The sequence below is a fragment of the Podarcis pityusensis genome (assembly GCF_964106645.2).
Source record: "Podarcis pityusensis genome assembly, chromosome: 14".
Taxonomy (NCBI): Eukaryota; Metazoa; Chordata; class Lepidosauria; order Squamata; family Lacertidae; genus Podarcis; species Podarcis pityusensis.
The window spans coordinates 17,426,991-17,454,144 of record NC_138039.1 but is presented as its reverse complement, the minus strand read 5'-3'; the positions used below and the strand labels follow the sequence as shown (position 1 = coordinate 17,454,144).

Below are 27,154 nucleotides of genomic sequence, written 5' to 3'. Positions count from 1 at the left end.
ATATTTAGAAGCACAACTGATATAAAATACAATTCATGGTAGAAAGTATAATTCTAATAATGGTGCAAAATTATGGAAGAAACAATATGTGATTAGCCAAGGACAAAAGCATAAATAACATCTTGTTGAATCTAAGGAAAATAGTATTCCATCCCCCAACAAAGCCTACTTGAAAACAACCACCACAAAATAAATAAAGCTATAACGACGAGCTTTAGGAGTTGAAGGAACAGAAGCAGGTGGGAGTATCTTGTTATAAAACAGCAAGTTTGATATATTAAACATAATAGCTTAAATCACTGGAGCAAAACTAGAAAGCCAGAAAATAAAGCCAGCAAATAGAAAGAGCCTTATGTTCTCAGGACAAAATTCTATAGATGCAAACTAATATAAGAACAAAATTCATACATACAACACACACAACTCATAGCTTGCAGTTATTCAGATTTTTTTATTCTGATAGCATGCAAATATTCAAATCAGGGAGCTCCCTAGATTTTGGCTTTGAGACATAAGCCCCTGTATACTTAAAGTGGTATCATACCAGGCAGTCATGGTAGAACATAATAGAATATTACAAATACAGTATAAATCATATAGAATAATTAACAAATCATCACTGAAACAATTACAATCTATTAAACTCTGTTAACAAAGCAACAACTAAAAATAAGCTAAACATCCAAATTAACGCAAAAATCATATTCTATGATTAACAAATCAAATCTATAAAACAATATTAACAACTTTACCAAAATAGCAGTCAAAAAATAAACTAAGCACTGTTAAGCACTCTTCACACCCCCATGACTCATAATATTTTCTTCTGTTCAGCTCATTAAAATACATATACACATAATGACCGTGGCAGCAACTCCATTCTCAAGGTTCCTTGGACTGGAGGTGGGGCAGCACAGGTGAATCCACCCCCATTCCACCCCAATGGCAGAGTCTCTCCCTCCTCACGGTTCTTCCTCTGGAAACAGCTCTCTTATGAAGGCTCTTAGGGCTAGAGGGTGGAGCACGGCAGGTGGAAAAAGCCATTACCTGCTCGTCAACAAAGAGTGTCCATCCCTTTTCATGCTAACTAGCAAGAATATTCATTTCTTAGGTTTAGTTGCTAATCTCCCCAAAGAGTCACTATTCAGTAGATGTCCACTGTTACTTATAACAGTTACTCATTTCAGAGAGAAAGAGACTGTGTGCACTGTTCTTTGTGATGGCTGTGCATTGCAGTTCTACCTTTGGCATCATGCATGTATAGGAGAGGCTACTCAAATATCAGTTACAAGGAAACAGCTATGCTCACAGGTCTCTTAAGGTGAAATTCAGACCTGTCTCCACACTGGACTGTATTGGATGTCCCTGTGTCCCAGTCAAACCTTAATGTGACAAGGATCTTTGTACAATATGTAGTAAACATGCACATGCCTATTTGTGGTTGTTGTTCCCACTGTTTGTTCAGTGAGCAGAAGCACTCCAGAGAGCAAATATCTCATTGACTGTGTTGTGGCAGTGGAAACTTGGCATTTCCCTGGTGTTAGGGTCTCAGGTACTTGATCAATGTGTCAGGCTCAAAGAAGTTGAGAAAAACTTTTCAAGCCCTAAAGAATGCAGAATGCTTTCATATTTATTCTTTTCAGTAGATTTTATTTGGGTGAAACACACAATATTAGAATTTCAGGCAGAACTGTTTGGTAGGCAGAAACTTCCATATTCAAATTCTTTTATCCTTTATTCAGCCAGTAACTAATGCCAGTAAAATAAAGGCTGGGTGTGTTTTGATCTGTTGCAGTAACAGTTTTAAAGGCTTCCAGAGAACTTGAATTCTGCATGGGGTTATAACAACTTAATAGAATGAACAGTTATGGTGAGTGTGTTTATGTTGTGTGTGTGTGTGTGTGTGTGTGTGTGTGTAGTGAATGGCATTTTCATTCAAATTGATTTTGAGATTACAAACAGCTAGGCATTTTTAATATGATAAAACACACTTGACATCTAGTTGCTAAAAAACATCAAATACTGAGTACTGTATTTTTCCTTGTATAAGATGCCCCCATGTATGAGACGACCCCTATTTTTTTGAACCAAAAATTAAGAAATCAATATTTTAAACATCAAACAAAAAGAATGGTACATAATGTATACAGCAAATATAGATCAGTAAATAATTATTTATGTCCACTATTCAAGTACACATAATACATCACTAAAAACTACATCTGTGCCAAACCTGTTATGGTAATAACAGGTCTCAACTTATGCTTGGGTTACGTTCCAGGGGTTTGTGCACAGAATCATGCAAAGTCAGAACAACGCCCCCCCCCCCCCCCCGGATCTACCCCAGCAGTCCAAGATCTCACAAGATTTGCCTGAGATCTCGCTGGAACTTCCTGGAGGCCTTTCATGACCAATTCAGAACCCTGCAAGCAAGGCACAGGACTCAAAAAGCTGTTTTTGGGAAGGAAAACCCTTTGTGGAAGTAGCCTTTTAAGCCTTGCACCTGGGATTGGTCACACAAGGCCACAGGATGCTCCCACAGTATCTTGCAAGCTCTCAGACAGCCCCGTGAGATCTCAGAAGAGCCTCCAGAGCCTGGCAAGAAAGGTTCTTCCGCCCCTATTAATTTATTTATTTGTGATCTGCGTAAGGTTGTGATTGCCATAAGTAAAATAAGCATAAGTTGCAATCGACTTGGTAAACTTTGTTTTTAAAACTTGTTATCATCTTGTTATTAATCTTGTTATACATACTTGCTCATTTTTGCTAAGTCATTGGCCAATGAAAGAGTAATAATAATAATAATAATACCCTGCCCATCTGACTGGATTGCCCTAGCCACTCTGGTTGGCTTCCAACAAAATATAAAAACCCAGTAAAACATCAAACATTAAGAAATTCCTGATACAGGGCTGCCTTCAGATGTCTTCTAAGAGTCAAGCAGTTGTTTATGTCCTTGACATCTGATGGAAGGGCTTTTCACAGGGTGGGGTGCCACTACTGAGAAGGCCTTTGTTCAGTCACTTTCCCTCTATAATAATTTATAATTTAAATTTATGGTTTAAAACATTTTAAAACATATTTAAAAGTATTATAGGCTGCTTGGGATAGAATAAAATTAGAACCAACAAGGTTGGCCTAAGACATTTTGTTGCCTGAGGCAAAACAGTACATAGTGTGCCTCATCCCAAGTCAAGGTGCCTAAGTTACTTTGGCTTCTGAGACATAAATCCCCTCCAGAGTAAGTATACAGTGAGAATAAGCTGGATGCAATTTGTTAACCCTTTAGATGACACTCAAAATCAGTTACCCAATGCAACCTTATCCTTCTTTCTGATGCTAGGACCGTGCTGAGTTTAAGCTTGTTTGGTCACTGCTGCTTGAAGTTCTGCTGAAAAAGGGAGGATATAAATGAAATTTATAATAAAGAAATAAAGTCCATAAACAATCAAAGAATTCAGTTCAATAAATAAATATCTGGCAGGGTTGCTGCCCATGCTTCCCATTGAAGCCAGAGGAGCATCTCAGTATGGGAATGCTTCTAAGTGTAATTTAGGATAGAGCTTGTTCACATGTCTAATCCCAAGAAAGTCAAGAGGTCTGCGAAGCCACTCTGGAAGCTATGGATACCTATGGCTGTATGGGAAATACATATATGTATGAATTCTTCCTTCATTACCTACCCCCCCTTAAAACATGGGAATGACTTATGGGAACCCACACATTATGTATAAAAATATAATGGGGAGTAATCTTCCTAGTATTCCCCTCAATGCAATCTTGGTGTCTGTTTTCCTCTACTGTAAATGCATTTCCCTAGCACACTGTCTCATGAGCCCTGATTTGGAATAGAAAGAGTGAGCCACATTTTCCATAGGTTATAATGTATCAGTAGAATACTGTAATTTCCCCCATATTGCATGCTATTCTTAAATAAGTTAAGAGCAAGACAAGTTTTAAAATGTGTGGGTAGATTGCTTGACTTCCTATTGATGAGCATTACAAATTATATAATCTAGGTACTTCAGTACAGTATAGTGTTGGTAATCAGAGTTCCGCTAGAAGGTTAATTAGATATTTCTTCCCAGACTTTCGATGAACATTCATTTCCCTGGATCAGTTTTGTTTATATGCAATTACTTTCTATATTTCCTGAGATCTATCAGACTTTTGAAAACCTGAAAGTTAAACACACAGAAGCAGCTAGTGTGTAACAAATTAGAATGCACGGTCTCCGCTGAAGAGGTGATAAGCTGATTATACAAATAAGAAAAGTATTTCCAGAATTCTGGAAATCCTTTATCTTTTCATAAAACAGAATCCCTGCGTTGGGAAATCTGTTTTTCTAAAATAAATAAATGATAGTAACACTTTAACATTCCTCTAGCAATCTCCATGTTGTTGTTGTTGCCTTGTGTTTAATGAGTTATTAGAACTGTTCCTGCATTCTTAAGTTGACTAGCTGTTGCATACATTAAGCGGATAGGATTGGGTTTTTTTGGGGGGGAGGGATTATTAGTTGTTTCCAAGATTGCTTGGGTGGAGCCCCTTTTATATGGCAATATTGGTATGTAGTGAATTTGATTTGGCACAGTAGTAAACTTTTAAAATTTGGAACAGATAGCTGTCTCCTATCTTTATATGGGAACATCACAGTTTCTAGTTTTATTCTGGGGTTCTTGCCATTACAAATATAATTTATTCTTTTATATAACTGTTTTCATATGATAGATTCCGAAGAGTGGATAATGATTCAGGGAAAAAGAGATTTTTTTTTCAAGGCTGTCTTCTCAATTAATAAGATTGGGAACGTGTCCCAAAAAAAAATCCCTTTCCCCCTCCAGGCTTTTTATAATGCACTCAAATTATTCACTAGTATGTCTTGTGCTTCCTTTTTACAGTTTGGTGCCTAAATATTTAATAGAGATTGGAGCCTGTATAAATAGCAAATCATTTGCTCTTGGCGCCATTGGTTGATGCTAAATGTCTACTTCTGCCTTTTTTAAAAAAAGGACAGTGAATAGGATTTGGGGTCATAAACAACTTAACAGAACAATCTGATGCATGTTTACTCAGAAGTAAGTTTCACTGGGTTTAGTGATGCTTAACTTGTAAGGATGTGTGCATAGGATTATAGCCAAAAGGTTTTAGATAAGCTCTTACAAGCCTGGAAGAGCAATTTGATATCTGTGAGGCTGAAATTCCATCCAATACCTCATCTAGCACAGTACAACTCAGTATTTCATACTTGCTTCATGTCACTGGGTTTTAGGAGGTCTGGTTTAGCACCCTGCTGTGCCATAGTCTACTTTTGTGATTTGGGGGCAGATTGCACAGGGACACACATATAGAACAATGCCAAATACTTTAGATCGCAATCCAGTACACACTTACCTAGGAGTAATCCCCATTGATCTCAGTGGGACTTACTTCTGAATAGACATGCATATGATTGTGCTGTTAATGCAATACATTCTTCTGTGCCACATTTGAAAATGAAGATTGTGGATCTGTAAAAGGTGCAAAAAAGGGAACCAGAGTGATCAAGGGCTTGGAGCACCTTCCATGCAAGGAAAGATTGATCAGGGACACTATTAACACTTATAAAATGTGACACAGCATGAAGAAAGCAAATAAAAGGGATTTTTGTTTTTGTTTCTCAGTGAAGTTTATTAACAATACAGTGGTACCTCAGGTTACAGACGCTTCAGGTTACAGACTCCGCTAACCCAGAAATAGTAATTCTGGTTAAGAACGTTGCTTCAGGATGAGAACAGAAATCGGGCTCGGTCAGCGGGAGGCCCCATTAGCTAAAGTGGTGCTTCAGGTCAAGAACAGTTTCAGGTTAAGAACAGACCTCCAGAACGAATTAAGTTCGTAACCCGAGGTACCACTGTAGATCAACAATAGATTCTAGACAGACAGAAGATGGTACTTCTTCACATACTAGATAGATAACTTTGTCAATCTGTTCTCTCAAGAAATGACAGCTAATGGTCCCTGGTTTGGATGACTTTGAAAGGGCATTAGGCACAATGCATGCAGGCTAGATCTATTGCCTACTAATTAAATGGAACCTCCATTTTCAGAGGCAGCATGCCAATGAATACCAATATCTGGAGATGGGGTGGGGGGAACAGCAGTGAGGGAGATCTGTTGGTTTAAAACTCTGCTTGTGGACTTCCTGTTGAATACACTGTGAAAGAGGATGTTGTAATGGTGGCTGCTGTTCATTGGGACTGGTAAGTCATAAGGCAGAGAGTGCAAACAGTTGAGTCAACAATAGGCAGAGCCAACTAATTCTCGTTTTGTCCCCTTTCCCGTAAGGAGATGGAAAAAGCTGACAGCCAGGGTCGATCTGCACTCATTGTGAGTAAGAAGGCAGGAAGGTGGAAGTTGATGGTACGGTGGCCTACTATCCCCAAGGGACCAGCATCTAGTGGTATATTGGACGAAATGGATATTTTGTCTGATCCACCAGGGCTTCACACTCACTGTTCTTACAATAAGAACACTAAGCCGTTTACAACTCAAAACCAGTTTGAGAATTTGGTTTTCTGAGCCATTGTTCACTAAATCCCTGGTGGCCCACCAACTGTTTGGAGTAGAGCTCCCATCATCCCTGATCATTGGCAATTCTGGCTGGGATTGATAAGAACTGGAGTTAAACAGCACCTGGAGGGCCATAGGTTCCCCATTCCTGCTCTAAGCAAATTGTGACTGAAGATCTTTAGTTTCTGTCTTTCCTTGATAAGAATCACAGTGTGAAAATGTAAATACCATTATCCTGTTCTAGACCTATTGATAGTCCCATGGAGCAAGGTGGGTCAGTTGCTGTAGCACCAATAGTTAAACATACTTAAACTATGGAATTTACTCCCATGCAAGACTGTGATGGCCACCAACTTCCATGGCTTTAAAAGAGGATTTGGCAAATGAATGGAGGAGGATAAAGCTATCAGTGACTACTAACCCTGCCAGATGTGTTTTTCATCCACTGTCAAAGGCAGTTTGTTTCTGAATACCAGTTGATAGAAATCACAGGAGAGCTATGGAACTTAGATACTGTTTGTGGGGTTTCCATTGGCATCTAGTTGGTCACTCCGAGAACTGGGCTGTTAGCCTGATCCAGCAGCTGCCTCTTATGTTCCTGCATTGCAGGGGGTTAGATTAGATGACTCTCATAGTCACTTCCAACTCTGTGATTCTGTGTTCTTAGGCTCCTAGTGAGAAGCTTGCTCTGACAAAAGTTGGAAGTGAACTGGGGCCTTTTCACACCCTACCTCCAATCTGCCACTCCTTGCCTCCATTTCCTTTGGAAGCACTAAAGTTTCTTAAAAGGGACAGTGCTTTGGGCACTTCTGTCCTCCATGGCCTCTTACCTTGGGTGCTTCTTGTCTTGCACTGTTAGATTGGCAAGGCAGTTTGGGAGGCACTCAGTTCTTCAGAATTAAAAGATGGCACCAACGAGGACCCCAGCTATAGCTAGCCTATCATCAATACCATCAGGAACCTTGTCTGGCTCCTTAGCTGGTGTCACTGTAGCATTTCCTGGTGAAACTGTAGCCTTTCACTTGGTATCCTGGTCACTGCTGTATTCTGGGATTATGACAACAATGTCTGCTAATATAAAAGTCTCAGAAAGCAGGGAAAGCAACTCCCTATCCCTTTCCCAAGGTTGATTTTCTTGTCCCATGACCAATTTCTCTTCTTCTGTCTTATTTCCCAAAATATTCTAGAAGCTATGAAACTCTAAATGCTGCAATGTGTGTGTGGGGTAGGGGTGGGAGGTATTGCTTTGTTTTGTTCTTGTTTTATTATGTATTTTGTGTTTTTATCTTGTCTTTTTATGCTGTGAACTGCTCTGAGATCTTTGGATGAAGGGCTGTACACAAATTTAATAAAATAAATAAACATTATGCAGAGTTTCATAACTTGCTGTAAATGCTGAACTTACTTTTCATAGTCACAGAATATGCCCATTCCTGTTTTAAAAGCTATGTAGTGTATACAGGTATATTGGTGATTTGGTTATGTGCCAGTACAGCACTTTATAGGAAAATAAATGGCTGCGGATTATAAACTGCTGAAGCTAGTCCCATTCGGATTAGAAATGAGGCACAATTTTAAAGTAATACAATTACCAAGGGGACCCTGCTTCTGTCAGGATGACCCACCTTCCCAGCATTCCAAGTCTTAATGTGAAGAAGTTTTTTCTTCTTAGGAGGGAACTGTTGTTCAGTCTGAAGCTACAGGCCAAAGCTTATGACTTTCTTTAGAATGTGAACTATTAAAGCTGTCGTTTTCATCTCTGGTATTTCTGTAGTGCTTTCCAGATTCTCAAAGAACTTCATGTATCTGTGTCAGTAACCAATACAACAGCCATAAGGCAAGTCATTCTCTTCATTAGTATTATATCACCATGGAGTCTGAGGCTGGCTTGCATAAGAGGATCCAGTTCATTGTTAAGATGATATTTGAACAAGGGACGTTCTGGTCCATAGCTTATTATCCAAGTTAATGTGCTTACTGGCCTTCCTAGTGTACAAGCTCATTATCCGGTAGCCGGGTTACATGAAGGATCACCTTCTCTCCTACATGGACTTGTCTTTTTACCATGGATTCTGGTTGTGGAATATTCCTCCTGATGTGCTTTGCCTGTCCTTTGTTTTGGGGCCATTTTAGTGCAAGGAAGAAATCTTTAAAAAATAAAAATAAATGCCAGGCCTGTTAAGATACTTTAATCTCTCTTAAATCTTTTAAAACTTATTTAAAACTGCTGTTTTATTATTTTATGAGGTTTATTATTATATTTTATCAATTCATAACCAGCTCTGGGGATCTTGCTATTGGATGGCAGCTAAATGCTGCAAATAAATAAATCCACTACATTTTGAAGTTGCCCCCAAAGCAAATTCTAAAGTTCTCACAGAACCCAGAGCACTTGATTTCCCACTGTATAACAAATGCCTGGTGTTTATTTTGCGAGAGGCAATGTTGGAGAGTTCTGAGAACTGAGCCTCTGCTATGTCTGTGCTGAATTTGAAGAAGCTGAAGCCTGGTGTACTTCAAATGGTTGAAGTTTATCAGTGGAAATTCTGTCTGTCTGTCTGTCTGTCTGTCTATTACAGTAAATAATAAAAAAGAAATTTGTATAGCAAAATGTTTCAGCTTTGGCCTTCATCAGTTGTTCTTCATCTGCCCATCATGGCTGTGGCCTGGTCTCTGGATAATTTTCTTCCCACATGGCTCTTGGGAAATGCCACAACCTTCCTTGGCAGCTGTGGGGTTTCAGCGAAAAAGCTCATTCAAACAACCCAATCAGAAGGCAGATTCCTTATACACACTCTGCTCCTCCTGTGCAGAATGTTGTTAGATCCCCCACCATCTTGCCCTGTTTATATGTGTCCTGCCCGAAGGTGAGCGGTCAGGTCAGTGTGAAGACATTGCTATGGAATACTCAGTTTCCACACCTGGGGCAAGGGAGTAGTTTTTCCTGCACTCAGATTAGCCATTCTCCAGGTTTTTTGCTTACCTCATAGCAAGTAACTTTGGGCATAATGGTTAAGACATTAGGTTGGATCCTTAGCCATTTGGGTACCCTGTTAAAGGGGTTCAGGAAAAGGTGTATCCAAGCCTGTGCAGGGAGGTGGAGCTGGGTACACATGCCCTGGGCCTCGAAGGGCTAAGCTGGATGGGGGACCCTGCCAGACATCAGCTGCTTTTTTGTTTGAGTTTATAACTTTATTCGAACAAGACTCCCGCCCCGGGCCTCAGACAAGCTCTGCATGGGCCTGGGTGTCTCTGTCTGGAAGTCCACATGGGGGCCAATGGCAGTGACAGACTTTGGGATTTCATATCTCAGTGGCACCCTGTGTGATGCCAAAATTGAGCGCCCGCCTGTCTCTCACCTTCTGTTCTAAGTCTGTTGTGGTGCTTCCTGTGGCACCCTCTTGGCTCGGCACCCAGTGCGGCCAAACAGGTTACGCTTCCCTAAATCTGCCTGTTCTAATGGGCCATAGCATCTTTCCAAGAGGCGGCTCTGATCGGATTATCACATTTGATGTATGTCAAGGGGCAATCCTCAACCCAGGGTTGATCCACCCTACTGATCAACCAACAGGTAGACTACTTGATACTAGATACATATCCAATGCCTTCGCCAAGACCCACTTACATCTGTTATTAATAAAAAGTTGTGCCCTATTTCAACCCAATACCAATGTCCTTTATCTTATTTCTACCCTTGGTTGCCCCCATACATGCTGCGTGCTTCCTGAGCCTGTGCACGCAAATGTCATCTGTTTTGATCCTAGTGAAGCATATATTTTAGATATGTGGACCAAATTTTATGGTGGATGAGATGAAAGCCTTCCACCCATTGCTTCTCCCCACCAAATCTTATCCCAAACCTCTGTCCTTTATGGATTTCAAATCTGTTTTGATGCTTAAATCCTACCCTGTTTATTGCTTCAACCCCCCTCCAAGCTGTTCCCTCTATGAGGTTTCAAATCTGCCCTTACAGGCATGTACAGTGATACCTCAGGTTACATACACTTCAGGTTACATATGCTTCAGGTTACAGACTCTGCTAACCCAGAAATAGTGCTTCAGGTTAAGACCTTTGCTTCAGGATGAGAACAGAAATTGTGCTCTGGCGGCACGGCGGCAGCAGGAGGTCCCATTAGCTAAAGTGGTCTTCAGGTTAAGAAGAGTTTCAGGTTAAGAACGGACCTCCGGAACAAATTAAGTACTTAACCCGAGGTACCACTGTACGTAGTAGCGATGAAAGCAGCTGCAGAGGTGTTTTGGGATGGAGAAGTGGAACATAGGAAGAGAATTTAGCATATCTCATCTGCTGTTTTGCATCTCCCCATTGCTTTTTCTGTGAAGATTTTTTTTGGGGGGTAGCAAAGGGTATTTCTAATGTTTAGTTTGTCCCTTTTGCTCTGATGATAGCTTTGAAAAAAGAACTAAAGCTACATGCTTGGTAAGTCATAGAACCATTCCTAAAAAGCCCTCAGATTCTAAAATATTGAGCTGGATTTCAGGGCCTGTTTTTAAAAGCATAGTAATATTTCAGCCTGAAAGGGCTTACTTTATTAGGCATGTGTGTGCGTGTGTGTGGCAAGTGTGAGAAAAATAGTCCTTAAGTTTCATTCTTTCCTGTGGAGTCATGACCAGATTTTTTTGTATAATTTAGTGGTTAAGATCCATAAAGGGCCTTTGGTATAAATAGTGCCTTCTTACTCAGTGTTTCTGCTCCCTCTGAGGCTGAGTCACATCTACTCACTTTACTGACCAAAACAAACTCGTTTTTCTCCCCTTCAGATTTTCTACGAGGCCAATATAGTGATTTTCCTCACGCGCCTTTGACAGCAGAGTCAGCTGAATTCATATTACATAATCTTTATTTCTGGCTGTACTAAAAGTGGCAAAAAACCCTCTTTCCAAAGATTAATTTTTCATGCTGCCAACCCTGTATTTCAAGCAGCTAAAGAAATTGTAACAAGACTTGTTAATGGAGTGAATTTAATGTGGAAATTGAGATAATTATGAAACCAAAACCAGGTCATTTTTTGCAGACTCCCTTCTGAGTCATGGCCCACTCCAAGTTAGCACTAGGACTGTGCAATGTTGTTTCATAGAAGACCACCTTGGAGAAAAACCTTCCATTCTAAGGGTATCAGCAGCATTCACTTAATTTTGTTTTAAATGGAGCTTTTGTGTGTTGGCAGCATTGCTAGCACGCATACTGGTATCCCAAGTATGTCCTACCATTCATTTGCATAATGTCTTCTGTGTTGAAACTAGGGTTGAATCCAGAAATTTTCTCTCTGTGGGGCCCCAGGAATTTTGCTGGAGCATGTTATAATTCATGCATGAGGTATATAACATTTTGTAATTCGCTACAACACAACTATGCATTTATTATTGCTGTGTGCATGCTTAGTTTCTTATGGTCACATTTAGAATGCACAGGGTGGCAGAAAATCATCAGAACTTGAGTTTAACAGCACTAATGCAGAAAAGTGCTTTATCAACGTGAAGGCTGGTTTCTGTGTCCCACTATTTTTGAGGACATAATACAGTGGTACCTTGGTTTACAAACTTAATCTGTTCCAGAAGTCTGTTCTTAAACCGAAACCGTTCTTAAACCAAGGTGCACTTTCCCTAATGAGGCCTCTCACTGCCAGTGCCCTTCCCCCATTCGGATTCCGTCTTAGACCAAGGTAAAGTTCTCAAACCGGGACACTATTTCCGGTTTTGTGGAATTTGTGAACCGAATTGTTCTTAAACCGAGGTACCACTGTATTAATACTACTACTACTACTACTACTACTACTACTAATTTATTTATACCACGCCCATCTGGCTGGGTTTCCCCAGCCACTCTGGGCGGCTTCCAACCGAATATTAAAAACAATACAGCATCAGACGTTAAAAACTTCCCTGAACAGGGCCGCCTTCAGTTGTCTTTTAAAAGTAAAACAGTTGTTTAATTCCTTGACATCTGCTGGGAGGGCGTTCCACAGGGCAGGCACCACTACCGAGAAGGCCCTCTGCCTGGTTCCCTGTAACCTCCCTTCTTGCAGCGATGGAACTGCCCGAAGGCCCTCAGCGCTGGACCTCAGTGTCCGGGCTGGATGATGGGGGTGGTGTCTGCTCAGCAACAAATAGTGAGTGAATATCTTTTCCCACTGCTGACCTTTTCATGTTTGTAAAAGAAGAAATGTTCCCTAAAATGCTCATGAATTTTTGTGAGGACTTAAAAACAAATCTCAAACTGAAGTGGGAGTGTTTCAAACTGAAGACTGGAAAAATGATAAATTGAGAGAAACCAAAACTGACAGAATTATCCATTCTTAAATACAAGTGTTTTGCACCTATTGCCTCTACGAGCAACTGACACTTTATCTCCCTATGTGCCACACATGAAGTCAATATATTGCTATTGGGAAAACTTTCTGTCCTCTTCCCAAGTAGGCAAAATCACTTTATGGAGACAGGCAAATGTATCATCCAGAAATATACTTTTGTGAAAATACCCACAGCATAATAAAAACGACTCCCTTCTCCATTATTTTGTTAAGTGATTTAATATGTGGTTCCTACACTCTGATTCATCAATGAGGTGAGTAATCAAAAAGTAACATGCAGAACCTTGGTAGTGAGTCATAAGACGCCACAAGGAACCCAGAGGCGGAGCTTGAATGCTCAGAAGGGGGAAGTTGAGAAATAAATCAAAGTACCTAATCCCCAGATAGCTCCTCAGATGCTCTGTAAATTCTCAGTAGTTCCAAAGTTAAAAAATATCAGAATCTTAGAGCTCATTTATGAGCTTAGAATCAGAATGCCAGCACAGATATTGTTTGAATGCCCATTCCCCTAATTTACCTACTTCATAATGAAAACTAGCATGTCAATGAAACTAGTAGATTATAATCTTTCTCCCTGGCATTGTTATGTTTTATATGCAGAGCCTGGGATTGAAATGAGGGGCATTCAGACACACAGTGGTTTATGTGGTTTCCTTATGTACATTTTGAGGTGACACTTTCCTAGGAGGGCTATAATGAGTTCTTTTTATGCATGTCTAGATAAACCTTATGTTGCTTCCTAAATTATGTTTTCTTGGGGAAACGACTATCTTGATGGCTACAACATGTTAACCTCATGAAGGAACTTTCTCCTACTCCTATGTGTTACCCGAATGCTTGCAGAGAAATCTTCCAATACAGGTTTTTTGTGTTTCCCTGGTACAATAGTATTAGTTTTTTCCCTGCTGAAAATTATCTGCCTTGAAAGTAACTCTATATATGTGTGAGTAATTTTTATCTATGCAGGGTGTTTTTGTATTTCTCATACATGGCCACTAGAGCCCAGTCTGGAAGTTTGACTTTTTTACTTTCTGCCTTCCTGTTCCAAATTGCATTTGGATAGTAGAACTTTTATATTGTTAATTTGTCACTGCACCATACTGAATGAGAACAGATATTTAGTTAAATCACAGCTGAGGAAACAGAAATGTTTCTATGTAAGTATTTAGGTACACCTGCCTGCAAATATGTAGGTTTTCGACTTCAGCCAATAGGTACAGTTGTGTTGTTTGGTAATTTTAAACTCTGGGTGGAATAGTTTCACAGGGTCCCCTCTTTAGATGGTAAGAAGTATTATTTTGCTTCTTTCAAAATGTGAAAAGCTAGCTCTTTGTTTGGGGGTCCTCTTGCTCATTTGGCTGAGTTCAACCTAGACGTGGCCACAAGGTCCTGTTCTGAGAGCAGCACTAGTGAGGGATAGAAACTTGCTCATCATCACAGTAGCTGAAGAGTCAGATGGTGAGTTCTGTTTTAAAAATAAGACAGGGAATTTCCAATTAAGAGAAAACATGCCTTTGCTAATGAAACTTACTTTGTGACATTCATAAAACTTTATGGAAGTGCAGTCCCCTTTGAACTTATGTGGGAGTTAGGTTCCAGGGATTGCACATGAAGCCAAAATTGCATATAGCCAGAACAAACCCGGAACCACTCCCATGGCACCATCCCAGAGCCTATGTGCCAAGCAGGCCTTGCCACCTATGCATGGTGGAGAGATTTAAGCTCTCTGCCTTGATTAGTGGGCTCTGAAAGGTTCCCATGAGACCTCCTAGAGCCCACACAACAGCGCAGAGAGCTTAAAAGCTTTCTCCACAATGGGAGAACTTGGCACAGAAAGGGGATTTAAGCAATCTGCTTAATGGGACCTGGGAAGGTCTTGTGAAGGCTCTGGAGGTCTTTGCAAGATTTTGGACAGCCCCATCAGATCTTACGAGACCTTCCCAGAGCTCGGTAGGCAAGAACTACTGTTCCCAGAGTTCGCTGGGAATAAGGATTGGCTCTTAAACCAGTCTGGGAATTTTAGCTCTGTGTGGAGAATTTCAAGAGAAATTGCATCAGAGAAATTTCAGATTGGAGAATACACAAGACCTGTCGGAGAGAGGAACTGACACCTCTCAGTGTCAAAGAGGAACTGACACCTCTCACACCTCTGAGTGGGAGACACCTGCTGATAATGGATCAGGCTGTGTGTCTTTGCAGCTGTCCAGAAGACCAAGACAGACAAAGGAAGCTGTTGTCATGCCAGGAGAGATAAATGGATTTACAACCAGAGGAGTTGGGAGACGATTGCAGATGGTGGAGATGGCCATTTCCCTTCCAGCTCCAAATCTACAAGAAGCCTCTAAACCTCTAACAACTGATGTTGGGGAAAAAATGGAAAAAGCAGAGAAAGGAGGACTAGTATTAAGATCTGCTGGAATCACCGGAGAGAAATTTATCACATTGGACTGGAAAAGGACCATCTTGGATATATTATTAATTATTATAATAATAGTAGAATAATAATTCAAGAGCTACTTCTGGACTTTTTGAGTGGGAAAAAGTGAACCTGAGATGCCTGGGATGGAAGATCAAGAAAACAACACCTAGCAGATTGAGAAGTAGCTATATAATATAACCTGGTGTTATCTTGCAGTGCATTTTTTTGAATATTTTGTAATAATTTTTTATTTTTTTTATATTTCAAAATTAACATTTTACAAACTTGACAAACTTCTCCTTCCATGGTTCATTTACATATCATACTCTTCTGCATATTTTACTATAACCATTCAAATCAGTTTTCCACATCCATCAAAAATTATATTTTATGTTGAAAAAGTGTTACATGGAGGGTTGGAGCATTGATTAATAATTGCCATTTTACATGTCCACTTCTATGTCAAAAAATTATTCTCTGTGTCTGCTGCCCCACTCAATGATTCTCTTGTCTATTAATAACAAAACAAATTACATTAGATAATTCTCTATTGTGCGAAAACAATTCATTGAAATCCATATAGGTAGAAGACAATATTTTTGTTGTGCTTACCCTACTGTTGAGGTGACTGAGGGGATGTGGACAAGCAGGGATCGAAGTGTGGACAGCCAGGGAGGCTGCAGCTGTACACTCAAGCCTGCACCTACCAAAATTCTAAAGTGGCCTGTGGATAAGGCAGAAAAGCAGAAACCTCTTTTGTAAGAAAATAAAAATTTCAGAGCGACTGAAAAGTGATGGAACAAGTACTGGCTGCACCCTGTGGAATTTGCTTTGAGTTTACTTTGTGGGATGCTGATCCATCAACCTCTACCACCTCCTCAGACTGCCCCTCTCCAAAACTTGTTGCTTGCTGTTGATTGTACTGCACCTGTTGCCTGTATCTCCCAAGTACTTTTGAAGGTCCAGTTTAGTGAGCAAGTTGGCAGATTTTGTCACCAGTAAACTCCTCCCCCACACCAATTGCATAGTGCACAAATAAGGAGGTGAGTGGGTATTAGTGTAATGTTAGCCTCATTTGCAATTGTTGTAAGAAGCTGTTCACTTACAGGAAAACTCAATGCTACACAAATGATGATTTTTGAAAACCCAAAACCCCCCACCGGCCTGCCCACAAGCTTACTATTCCTCCAGAATAGAAGCCTGAGGTTTTGCTTTTCAATTTACTTTGCACATAGGTAATCTTAAAGCTTTAGTTGCTTAAGCTGCTGTTTTAGGGGGCAGGTCTCATTTTTGTGAGCCTTGGGGAGGGCAGGTTTATTGCTCCATTGATTAGTATTCTGCCTGGTTGCTGCCTACTGCTTTGGAGTCAGCTTGTAGCCATTGCCTGGCAACCACAATGTAAAAGTACAACAGCAGCTCTGGAGTGCAAACATGCTGCTTGCAAGTAACTCTCAGCCTCATCTTTCTCCTGCAAGGCAAAGAAGGATTAAAAGAAGGCACATGGGCACATAAAACAAGGAGAGAATAGAACTACAGGTTGAATGCACAAGAAGGTCCTTTAGGTCTTTTGGAACATTTGGGCTTCCTGAACTAAGGTTTGGTCTATCTGTTTTATATTTCCTCTTTTACTCCTCCCACCCTGTAAAGTATGTGTTGGTGAGAATATTCAATAAGCTTCTGGAAGTGAGCTTGCCAGGCATAGATTTGCTTTCCTATTTCTGACTTTTCCCCATTCTTTCCCGTAAATCTTCAGGTCAAATAACAGTAAGCCACCTTTCTCAGGGCAACAGGGGCATGGCCTTTGTACAGCTGCATGTTTATTTCTGGTATGCTTATTTCTGGGGAAACATTTCCTCCCAAACTTCTTTCTCACAAGCAGAGTAGATAGTGTTCAGCAGAAGAGAATTGATGCATCAAATAGTGGTGTCTGGTGGGGTGGAAAGCAAAGAGACCAAAAGTGCATGGAGCTGGAACCAATGACAGGTGGAACCAACTCATTCTAGTTTTGTCTCCATCCCCATCGTTCAGCCCGGACACTGAGCTCCAGTGTCGATGGCCTTCTGGCGGTTCCCTCATTGCGAGTAGTGAGGTTACAGGGAACCAGACAGAGGGGCTTCTCAGTAGTGGCACCCACCCTGTGGAATGCCCTCCCATCAGATGTCAAGGAAATAAGCAGCTATCCTATTTTTAAAAGACATCTGAAGGCAGCCCTGTTTAGGGAAGTTTTTAATATTTAATGCTGTATTGTTTTTAACACTCAATTGGGAGCCGCCCAGAGTGGCTGGGGAAACTCAGCCAAGATGGGCAGGGTATAAATATATCATCATCATCATCACCATCATCATCCTCTCTGGTGAGTTCTACAAAGACAACGAAGAGACTACAGAGGAGGAAACTGATAACCTGTATCATTCCATTGACTAGTTGTAAGTCAGAAGGTAGGCAGATGCAGTGTGGTTGCAGGCAGTTTGAGACTGCGTGTCCCATTCACCCTAGTGACTTAGCCTCCAGTGGCATCATGACCTCTCCTCACCTAATAAGCATAATAAAACTTCATTGGGAGCAGTTGCTCCCTGGTTTCATTTGTAAAGGTAAAGGGACCCCTGACTGTTAAGTCCAGTCGCGGACGACTCTGGGGTTGCGGCGCTCATCTCGCTTTAGTGGCTGAGGGAGCCAGTGTTTGTCCGCAGACAGCTTCCGGGTCATGTGGCCAGCATGACTAAGCCACTTCTGGTGAATCAGAGCAGCGCACGGAAATGCTGTTTACCTATTTATCTACTTGCACTTGACTTGCTTTCGAACTGCTAGGTGGGCAGGAGCTGGGACCGAACAACAGGAGCTCACCCCGTCGCTGGGATTCGAACCACCGACCTTCCGATCAGCAAGCCCTAGGCTCAGTGGTTTAGACCACAGTGCCACCCGCGTCCCCCCGGTTTCATTTGTAGGTAGAGGTTAAAGATGTATGACTCTGTGCACCACAAATCAGCTGTCTCTTGTGACTGACACAGGTTGTCAAAGATAAAGAATATAAACCTTTTATATATCACAGGTACCCAGGCACATTCTTTCAAACTTAAATTGCTGTGATTTTGCTATCTCTGCTTGTTGTGCACAAAAAGGAAGTGAACAGATGTGTGTCTACACCTAGTACATCCTCATAACTCAAACTGGGAGTAACAGCTTGCTGAGTCCACAGTGAACTGTTACTTCTTTGCAAATGAATGGTTAATGTGTATGCAAATTGCCAGGCCTCCAAGGAATTCAACCTGTCATGTTCTCTTTTTGGACTCCCAATTGGGGTTTGCATTTAGAAATATATATATTCTTTGATTGGCAGTTGAAGGTTCTATCAAAGACTTAGGTTTCTTGGGCATTGTGATGTCAGCCTGGAAAAATATGATGGATGAGTTTCACTTTGGGTAGATTACCTCATGGGAATTTCTCCCAACCTTGCAGGCATACTGGGTTGCTCATGTCTGAGGTCTCTGACAGTTTTTAATGCTTGAAGAACGTGCATTAATTTAGCTAGTGATTCAGTATAGTTTGCGCTTGGCAGCCATGTTTGCTTTTATGGTTGTAGCATTTTCAAGATTTCCTCCTGTCTCTCCACTCAGCCTTCCCTTTCAGTGCATTAAGAAACATTTGGAGTGAACAAGGTGGCTTGCTTGGCATGGATTTTGGTACCCCATTTCCTATAGGATAGGTGCAGTTGAGGTACTGGCAATTATGCAAGCTGAATTTCCTAACTGAAATAGGAGGCTTGACTTTGCTGGTAGCACCAAAACAAGACTGGACTTGTAGTAGGTCTAGGAATAGTTAGGAATAACTAAGACTTGTGACTTGTGAAGAAGGGAGCTTTCCTTATGGCTAGATTCACACTGTAGCACTAAATCCAGTGGAAGAAGCTCAAAGAAGAGGTGATAAGTAGTACTGAATCAAATGCATAAATCATGAAATTATTCAAGCCTTATACTGAATACGATCATTGGTTCTGTCTGGTGTAGTGTATGTCTGTTGACTAGTAATGGTTCTGCTGACTAGTAGAGGGTTTCAGACAACTATTTTCCTAGCAACAGTTTCTTAAAATCTCTTTACACTGATAATACCAGGTAATGAAGCTCCTTGCATGCAAATATATGCTCTTCCCCTCAGCTACACCCCTTCCCCTTGCATGCTTACCATTTTTTTTATCTCATGCTGATCCTGCTAGTCTCTAGTCAACAACTCGGACTTGCAGTTATAAGGCCACAGGTATTGGCACATTCTCCTCATGCTTTGCATATGTCAGATATGCTGATTCAACCATAGGCACTTGAAAAATTCCTCATATGAGAGCACCCTAATGTCTCATTATACTTCCATGAAGTAGCACTCATTTATTTGTGACACAAGTGAATCAAAGAACCAATGATAAAAGCTTAACAGCTACCAGCCCCAACAATACTGTGTAATGCTTTGCTTTGTGTGTTCCATGAACCTGGGGAGAAAGTAGGACTTAACTGAATCCTTTTATGTCTTCCAGAGCCTTGGATCAGCAGACAAGAAGGACTTGTATCCATCAAAGTAAGTTTTATATTCTTCTGTGTGTGGTTTCAATGGGATTTAAATTTTTAAATTTAAATGTGTTAATAATTGCAATCTTAATAGTATAAGCAAAATCTGTTTTTCTTCTGCATTGTTTGTCTCTGATATGTTAGAGCAGGGATGGCTAACCTGTGGCTATCCAGTTGTTAAGTCACAACTCTCAGAGTCCCTGCCAGTTGACTATTCCAACAGCATCTGGAGGGACACAAGTTAGGTACCTCTGGGTTAGAGGAAGGAGAGCCAACTAGAATCTATCACAGTGGACATGATAGTAACGTGATAACCTTACCATAAATGACACAAGGTGGTTGTTGTAATCAGGGATGCCACAGGGATGCCATCTTCATGTAGCTGCTGTCTGAACAGGTTTGTTTTTAGTTTAGCCAACCTGAGCAGCCATAATTCAGTACCCAGCACTAAAAAAAAATATCCCAAGCTTTGGTAATTGCTGTGGACCGTTACAACATATCACCACCAACAAGGATTCTTCAGAACAATTGTTCAGTGTTCTGATTGTTCAAGACTGCTCTTGTGTCAGCTCCCAGTTCCTTCTGCATGTGCAGGGCACGACTTTCTTGCCTTGCATTTGTGGTGTCGTGTGATATTTAACCAGAAGAGTTCTGTTAAGAGAGATTGGCCCACAGCTATGAAGCTTCTTTCCTGTGGTCATTCATTACAGTATTTTCTGGTGGAAAGTATCACATTCCTTTTTGATACTTGGTAATAGAGAAGGAAGTTGTTAGAGTCCTTTAGCGGCATTATTTTAATTCACTGCCCTTTAAGATTTGTTTTTTCTGTCTGGTTTTAAACACAATGTTTGCTTGACATTTTGGATATAGGGCAGAATACAGATGTAAATGTAACAGTATGTTCCTAAAATATTACAAATGAATCTGGATTTTTAATGTTTCCACTTGAGCATCTTTTGCTGGATATGCCTGTTATCCATTTGCTGCCCCAAATCACATGGAAATTAATTTTGTGGCATATTTTTTAAATCTTTAAATAACAACAACTATATTTAAATGCATAGAACTAATGTTTATATTGTTGTACAGTCAATTTCTTATATATGTGGAGGAGAATAAGCAAATGTGTATGACAAGAGGTTCCCAACTATCCATATTCTTATCTACTTTTTTGTTCGGTACTCTTTGTTCTGGGTCTTCCTTTGTCACATGGGAAATGTAAACATGTAGCAGAGAAATGTGAAAATAGGGCATATTGTCCTTTGACAATGCCACACAGGCACCTGTGGCATAAGTGTGCACTTGGTGTGAGGCAAGAAGTGCAGGTACACCTGAGTTTGGTTCTCCCTACCCCTCAGAATAATCTTGCTAACTAGCCATTATCATGATGTTGAAAAATGCCACCTACATAAGAATAGGCTTCTAAATCAGCATTTGGATTTTTTAAATTTAGAACTATTAGTCTACTTGCTTCGGGGCATTTTTTAATTGCTAGTTCAGGGAAAGGGAATGAGAGCTTCCAGCACCTGGTAGTTTTCACAACTGCTCCCCTTCCTATGCCGCTGGCAGCATGGTTCCATCAGGAGGTTAAGGTACACTCTCTTGAATGATGTGAACTACATTAGTCAGTCTTGGCATTTTTGCTGAGTCATGTAGCATCACTATGACATTGGGATTTTAAAGATGTACAATAAATGCTGATCCTAATGATGTGCTTATTTAGAATGGTTCTGCTCTTGGCAGAACTGGGTCTTTTCTATAACTAGGAGACCTGCACATCCCAGTAAGTCAAGCTTAGATACCTACCTACTTAGCAAGACTTTGCTACCTGCAGCTATCCTATAGGCAGATCTTCATCCGACATCTGTAAAGACGTATATGGCAATAGTGTTCAACCTTTTCATATACTGGACCCACCGTTAGTCTCATCCTGCAACATTCAACACAGACTACTATATCCACATTTTCTGTCACCTCTTATTTCTGGTATTCCCTTTTCTTTTCTTTAAAAGCAATAACAAATAAATAATGCTTGGTGGCAAAATTGACACAATAACCTTATGTTCCCACTGTGCAGTCAAAGTTTGCCAGTGGTAGTTCTTTCTATCTTGGCCTCAGGAGTGGGGTAAAGAGCAGTTCTGCCATTTAACTGTATCCTCTCTCATCTGTGCTGTACCACAAATCTATGAACCCAAACGGTTTTTATTTACATTTAAGGTTATATGTAGTTATGCTGTCCCTGGAAGTGAATGTCCTAGTGAAGGGCAAACCTTGGTTGCATAGATTGTACTGTTCCTTGAACTGTAGAATTGTTAAGAGGCAAGATAGCATTGTCTTCTTTAAAGCCCAGTGCATTATTTTTGTTTTCCTCCTCAGCTTGCAAAGTATTTTCCAGGTTAGACAATGGGCAGCTGAAAGCTTATGTATGTTTCAATAAACTGGTTGTCAACAACATGTTGCTTAAGTAGGGAGAGATACTTAGAGGTGTTCAGGAAACCTAGCCTTTGAGCCAGGCAGTGGACAAAGGAGTTAACAGGTCAATCTGTGTCTAGCACAGCATGCATGGTTAGCCTTGGGTGTCAGCAAATTAAGTAAGCTGCTGTGTCTCATATTTCATACCTTCTGTGTTGAATATTTCATTTAGAAAAGCAAAAGCTGTCCCTGGTGACAGCTGGCAATTTCTCCTGCCCTTTCTCCCTGGCCATCTCCTAATGGGGAGCATGACAAGGGTGTCACTTGCTCAACAGGCAGTTGAAATAATAAAAACTTCCTCCACAATCTTTTGCTTCTGTTCAGAGTGATAAAATCAGACTGAGACATTTTGAGAAGGGGCTCTAACACTTGGAAGCTTAACCCTACATTTTTATTACTGACAGCTGAGTTAAACCTGCCTGGATTTTCTGCATACCTGCCATATCCAAGGCTGCCTCAAACCTTAATCATCAGTTAAATTGTTGCTTTAAATGACACTGTATGGGAATTAGTTTTGCAGTATTAGGATTTGAGCTGTCCAACAGTATAGGAGAGACAGTTTGTTCAATGTATTCATGTCACTCTATTAGGCACTAGAAGAGATGATCAAGATCACTGCACAAAGACCGATTTTGAAACTTTTGAGCCATGTCTACAATTATGATGCTCAAACTTAACTTGGAGCATTGTCTTTAGTCTGCCCTTGAACCCTTGAGTCATAGCAAACTATTAATTTAAATAATATCATTATTATTGTTCTATCATATTGTATTTTCAAGACAAGGCCATATCTCTGCCTAGAGTTTGGTTCCTATCTCAAAAATTGTTAGTTTAATCAAGCTCAATTTATTTACTTGTTTCTCTCTCTCTCTCTCTCTCTCTCTCTCTCTCTCTCTCTCTCTGTCTCGTGTTCTATAGCTTTGAATGGATTGAGATTACATTGGGATACTTTTTACTGCTTTGATTGCTATAGAAACACATTTGTCCCCTGCCATAGCTTGTAACAAACATGGCCTCTTCTGAAATTTTAGTCCCATTTCAACCCACTTTTTAAAACCTGCTTGGCCAAGATGATCATTGCCATAAGTGGCTAGGACAATTCATTATTATTATTATTATTAATAATTATTTGCTGCACTGGCATAGAGAGGGAGACTTGAATGCTGGTTTATCAAACCATAAGGTGAACTTTTTCCTGCCATGCTGCCTTCTACCCATCCTAAAGGGACCACCCTGAAGAGCAACAACAGAGAAGTCATTCTCCTTGGCCATTCAGGTCTTGGCCTCTCTTTGAGTCAGGGGTCATTGGTGGTGGTGGTTAATGACTGGTCACTGCTAGTTAATGAGCAGTTGAAGGTGAACAAAATGAAACAAAATGAAAGAATGCATGGCTAGCAGAAAGACCTTGGTGTACTCCAGTGGATTCCTTATACCCCCAACATGAATTCCTTGTAAGCCATGGCTGAAAACCATTTGTATGTGATAAAAAACCCAAGAATTAAAACGTAGAAAGGGGGTCAGGGGTTGTGTGATGAGGAATTGCATTGATGTCTACAAAAGAGGCTGGGCAGGGAAGTGTGCATCCCTATGTCAAGTCTGACAACCATCACCAAAATTAATGCAGACAGTGCTATCATAACTTCATTCTTAAAGTGATCAATCAAATAGATGTAATGGGTGTGATGCTCACACTTTATCTGCAGTGACTGAAAAATAGTGAAGTCCTCCTTCAAATAATGGATGTGTTCTTTAGTCCATACTAAGCTAAAGTAAGGATATTGTGCTTGGTGTTTAGAATTGGCCACATCTGTTCACATCTACTCTCTGTTTAGTACAGGGAAATATGCAAAGGTATTGTCTTTGGAGTTTTCCAATAGTGAAGCCATGTGACTCTAAGTGATGGAAAATATTGCCTTATGAATAGGGAAAGTGCAGCAGAACCCAAAGGGCAAAATGATCAGTGATCCTTAGTCTAGGGGTGCCAGACAGTAGTTTTCTTTGTTTTTCTGCTTGGATAGAGGTAGGATGAGTGCACAAAAATTGTAAACCTATATGGCTGCAGGAAGGTCTGAGAGAAAAAACAGCTGAAGGAGGAGGAGAGGACAGAGGGTGAAGAAAGAGCTGTGAGTGGAGGGAGGACCCTAGTCCCACCCCTTGGACACCCTGGGAAACTCAACAAACCTGCTGTACCTGGAACTGGGTGTAGAGAGTTCAGCTTAATGGGACACAGCTGTGGGTAGCCGGTGAAGGTATCATCCACCTTGTGTCTGCCTATAGAAAGCAAGTCTAGAGTGAGAACCTAGGGTTATGCCTGCTGTTTCCAGGAACACATCTCGCTGTGAGACTTGTGGGTGAGCTGAGAGTTTGTTGGACCTTGGGTGAGAACCCAGAGGCTGAGAGGGTATGTCAGAAGAAAAATGAAATGATATTGATTTATATATATATTAGTAACTTTGTGTTAATGCAACATTTTTGTATGAAACTGTGCATTTTTGTAACGTTTTCTGTTGCTGTTTCAGTTTTTTGTACAATGCTTATAGATATATTTTAATAAATTAAGTGGTATAGAAATTAAATTAAAAAATAAGTAGGTTATGGTCCATAGGGACTGGACAATGACTTGCCCAAACTGAAGGATCAGCAACTGGATAAGGAACAGGAGGCTGAGAGTAAAATATATGGACAGTTTGCCTGAGGAGGGTTGGACATTTTTGCAAGGCAGTCCCCTTAGTTTGAAATGATGACTCTACACAAATAAGTTTTTGACATCATATCTTACTGAGAATAATACCCGCACTATGTATAATCATGTACTGTAAGGGGGAATGTTCTAGGTGGGGTGGATTATCAACATTAACAAAAAAAACTATAGTATTATATGAAGTAAACAATACTGCCGCGTGAGCTTAACAAATGGGATATTACCTCTCACAAAATACTTCAAAAAGAATTTTGCATTCATTTTCCCTGCAGGAAGTTACACCTGCTATTGCTGCAATTTGAAAATAGCAGAGCTGGGGCCAAGCATCACTCACAAAATTTCTGGCAGTTTTGTCAAAATTTGCAAGGCCTGTTTGAATTTAGAACATTTGCTGGCTGGCCATGGTTATTAAATCACCCCATGCTGCAGTATGATATACAGTGCTACCTCGGGTTAAGAACTTAATTTGTTTTGGAGGTCCGTTCTTAACCTGAAACTGTTCTTAACCTGAAGCACCACTTTAGCTAATGGGGCCTCCTGCTGCCGCCGCGCCGCCAGAGCATCATTTCTGTTCTCATCCTGAAGCAAAGTTCTCAACCTGAGGTACTATTTCTGGGTTAGCAGAGTCTGTAACCTGAAGCGCCTGTAACCTGAGGTACCACTGTGTGGCAGATTTGCATGTACAAGTGTTCCTTAAACCTGTGTGCAAGAATTACAATATCTAGTACATTTTGTAATTTTTTCTGATAAAAATCTGCTGCCCAGTTCTGGGGAGAATAAAAAACAGGACTAGAATTCTCCTGAGCTTTTAAACCACTCTAATTTCAATAAGGAATAGGAAACAATTTATTTGGTTCTCATTTTAATGTGAACCTAACTAATTCACATTTTCTGATAATGCACACAAAAATGCCTATATTGGTGAAAATAACATACAAAAATACACTATTTTAAGATATATAATACTTGCAAAATGTATATATTAGGCAAAAATGCATACATTAGGGGTAAAATGCACAGGAACCCTAATGAATTTTTGTGTGGACCCTTTTTAAAAAATTGCAAAATGATGCAGAAATGGAAAACTGAGAAAATTAAATTTCCCAGGTGTATCCATCTGTCATGTAAATTCCTTTCCCAGTACCCAACCATTTATATTTTATTTGTTCAGTAGTCTTTGTCCTAGGTCGCAATAGATCTCCTCAGTTAATTTCCATCTCTTACTCCCATTCAGCTTCTGTTCACCTCTGTGATCTACAACTTTCTTGTATCTGAAAAAAGCAACATTTCTGAATGATAAATCCACTCATGCATTAGGGGTTTTGATCCTCATTTCTCTTGCTCTAACTCAGAATGAGGCAGAAAACTGGTAGCAGTTTTCAGATTGTGCTCAGCTGGTCTTTGTGCTGAATATTATATGATCAATTTAACCAGCACTTGAACAGAACACACACTTCAAAAATGGAATGTACAGTCACAATGCCTGTGCATTTTCAATGCCTCTAGGCTGCAGAGACTGTTTTTTGAATTACAATTACATGATTTGCAATTGGAATATAGTCCTGGTAAACACTTAGTAATTATGTATACTTTGTCCAGAACTTATAATGGGACTGAGGTTGAAGCAAATTCTGATTCTGGAGTAGTACATGTAAATTTGCCTAAATAAAATGTCCCAGTCTCTGACCAGATGTGGTTCATAATAGCCAGGGCCACAGCTCATGATATTATTTTGAGAAAATTAATACAAGCAATCAATTCTGATAGATGTGGAAAACACATACCAAGTCTTTATAACCATTTTGAAGCAGAGTTGTATGTACTGGATGGAATTCTGTTCAAAGGTGCCAAATTGGTGGTTCCCAGCTCTCTAAAGGAAGAGATGCTGAAATGGGTGCATGGTGGACATCTAGACATGGAAAATGCAATTGGCTTGCTCCCAGTGTTCTATATTGGCCAAATATTAATTAGGATATGGAAAAACATTGCCCAGCATATCATTTTCCATCTTAAATCTGTTTTTTCAAGATACCTAAGTCATAGTCATGTCTGATAGTGCACCTCAATTTGATTGCTATGACTTCAAAGCATTTGCACAACAGTATGGTTTCAGGCACATTACTTCAGG

At 40.3% G+C, this 27,154-nt stretch overlaps 1 protein-coding gene across 8 annotated transcripts in view; it reads left to right on the top strand.

The window, feature by feature from the left end:
- Positions 1-27,154, top strand: part of LOC308463499 (ankyrin repeat and fibronectin type-III domain-containing protein 1-like) — a 366,925-nt gene that overhangs the window by 206,205 nt on the left and 133,566 nt on the right. For 7 of the 8 annotated variants that reach the window (XM_080981922.1, XM_080981924.1, XM_080981921.1 and 4 more), the window contains one exon: positions 19,823-19,863. In XM_080981922.1, coding sequence (XP_080838048.1) covers positions 19,823-19,863 — 41 coding nt within the window. Of the gene's footprint in view, positions 1-16,737; positions 16,896-19,822; positions 19,864-27,154 lie in introns of those variants that run through there. The other variant, XM_080981920.1, reaches the window with a different exon arrangement.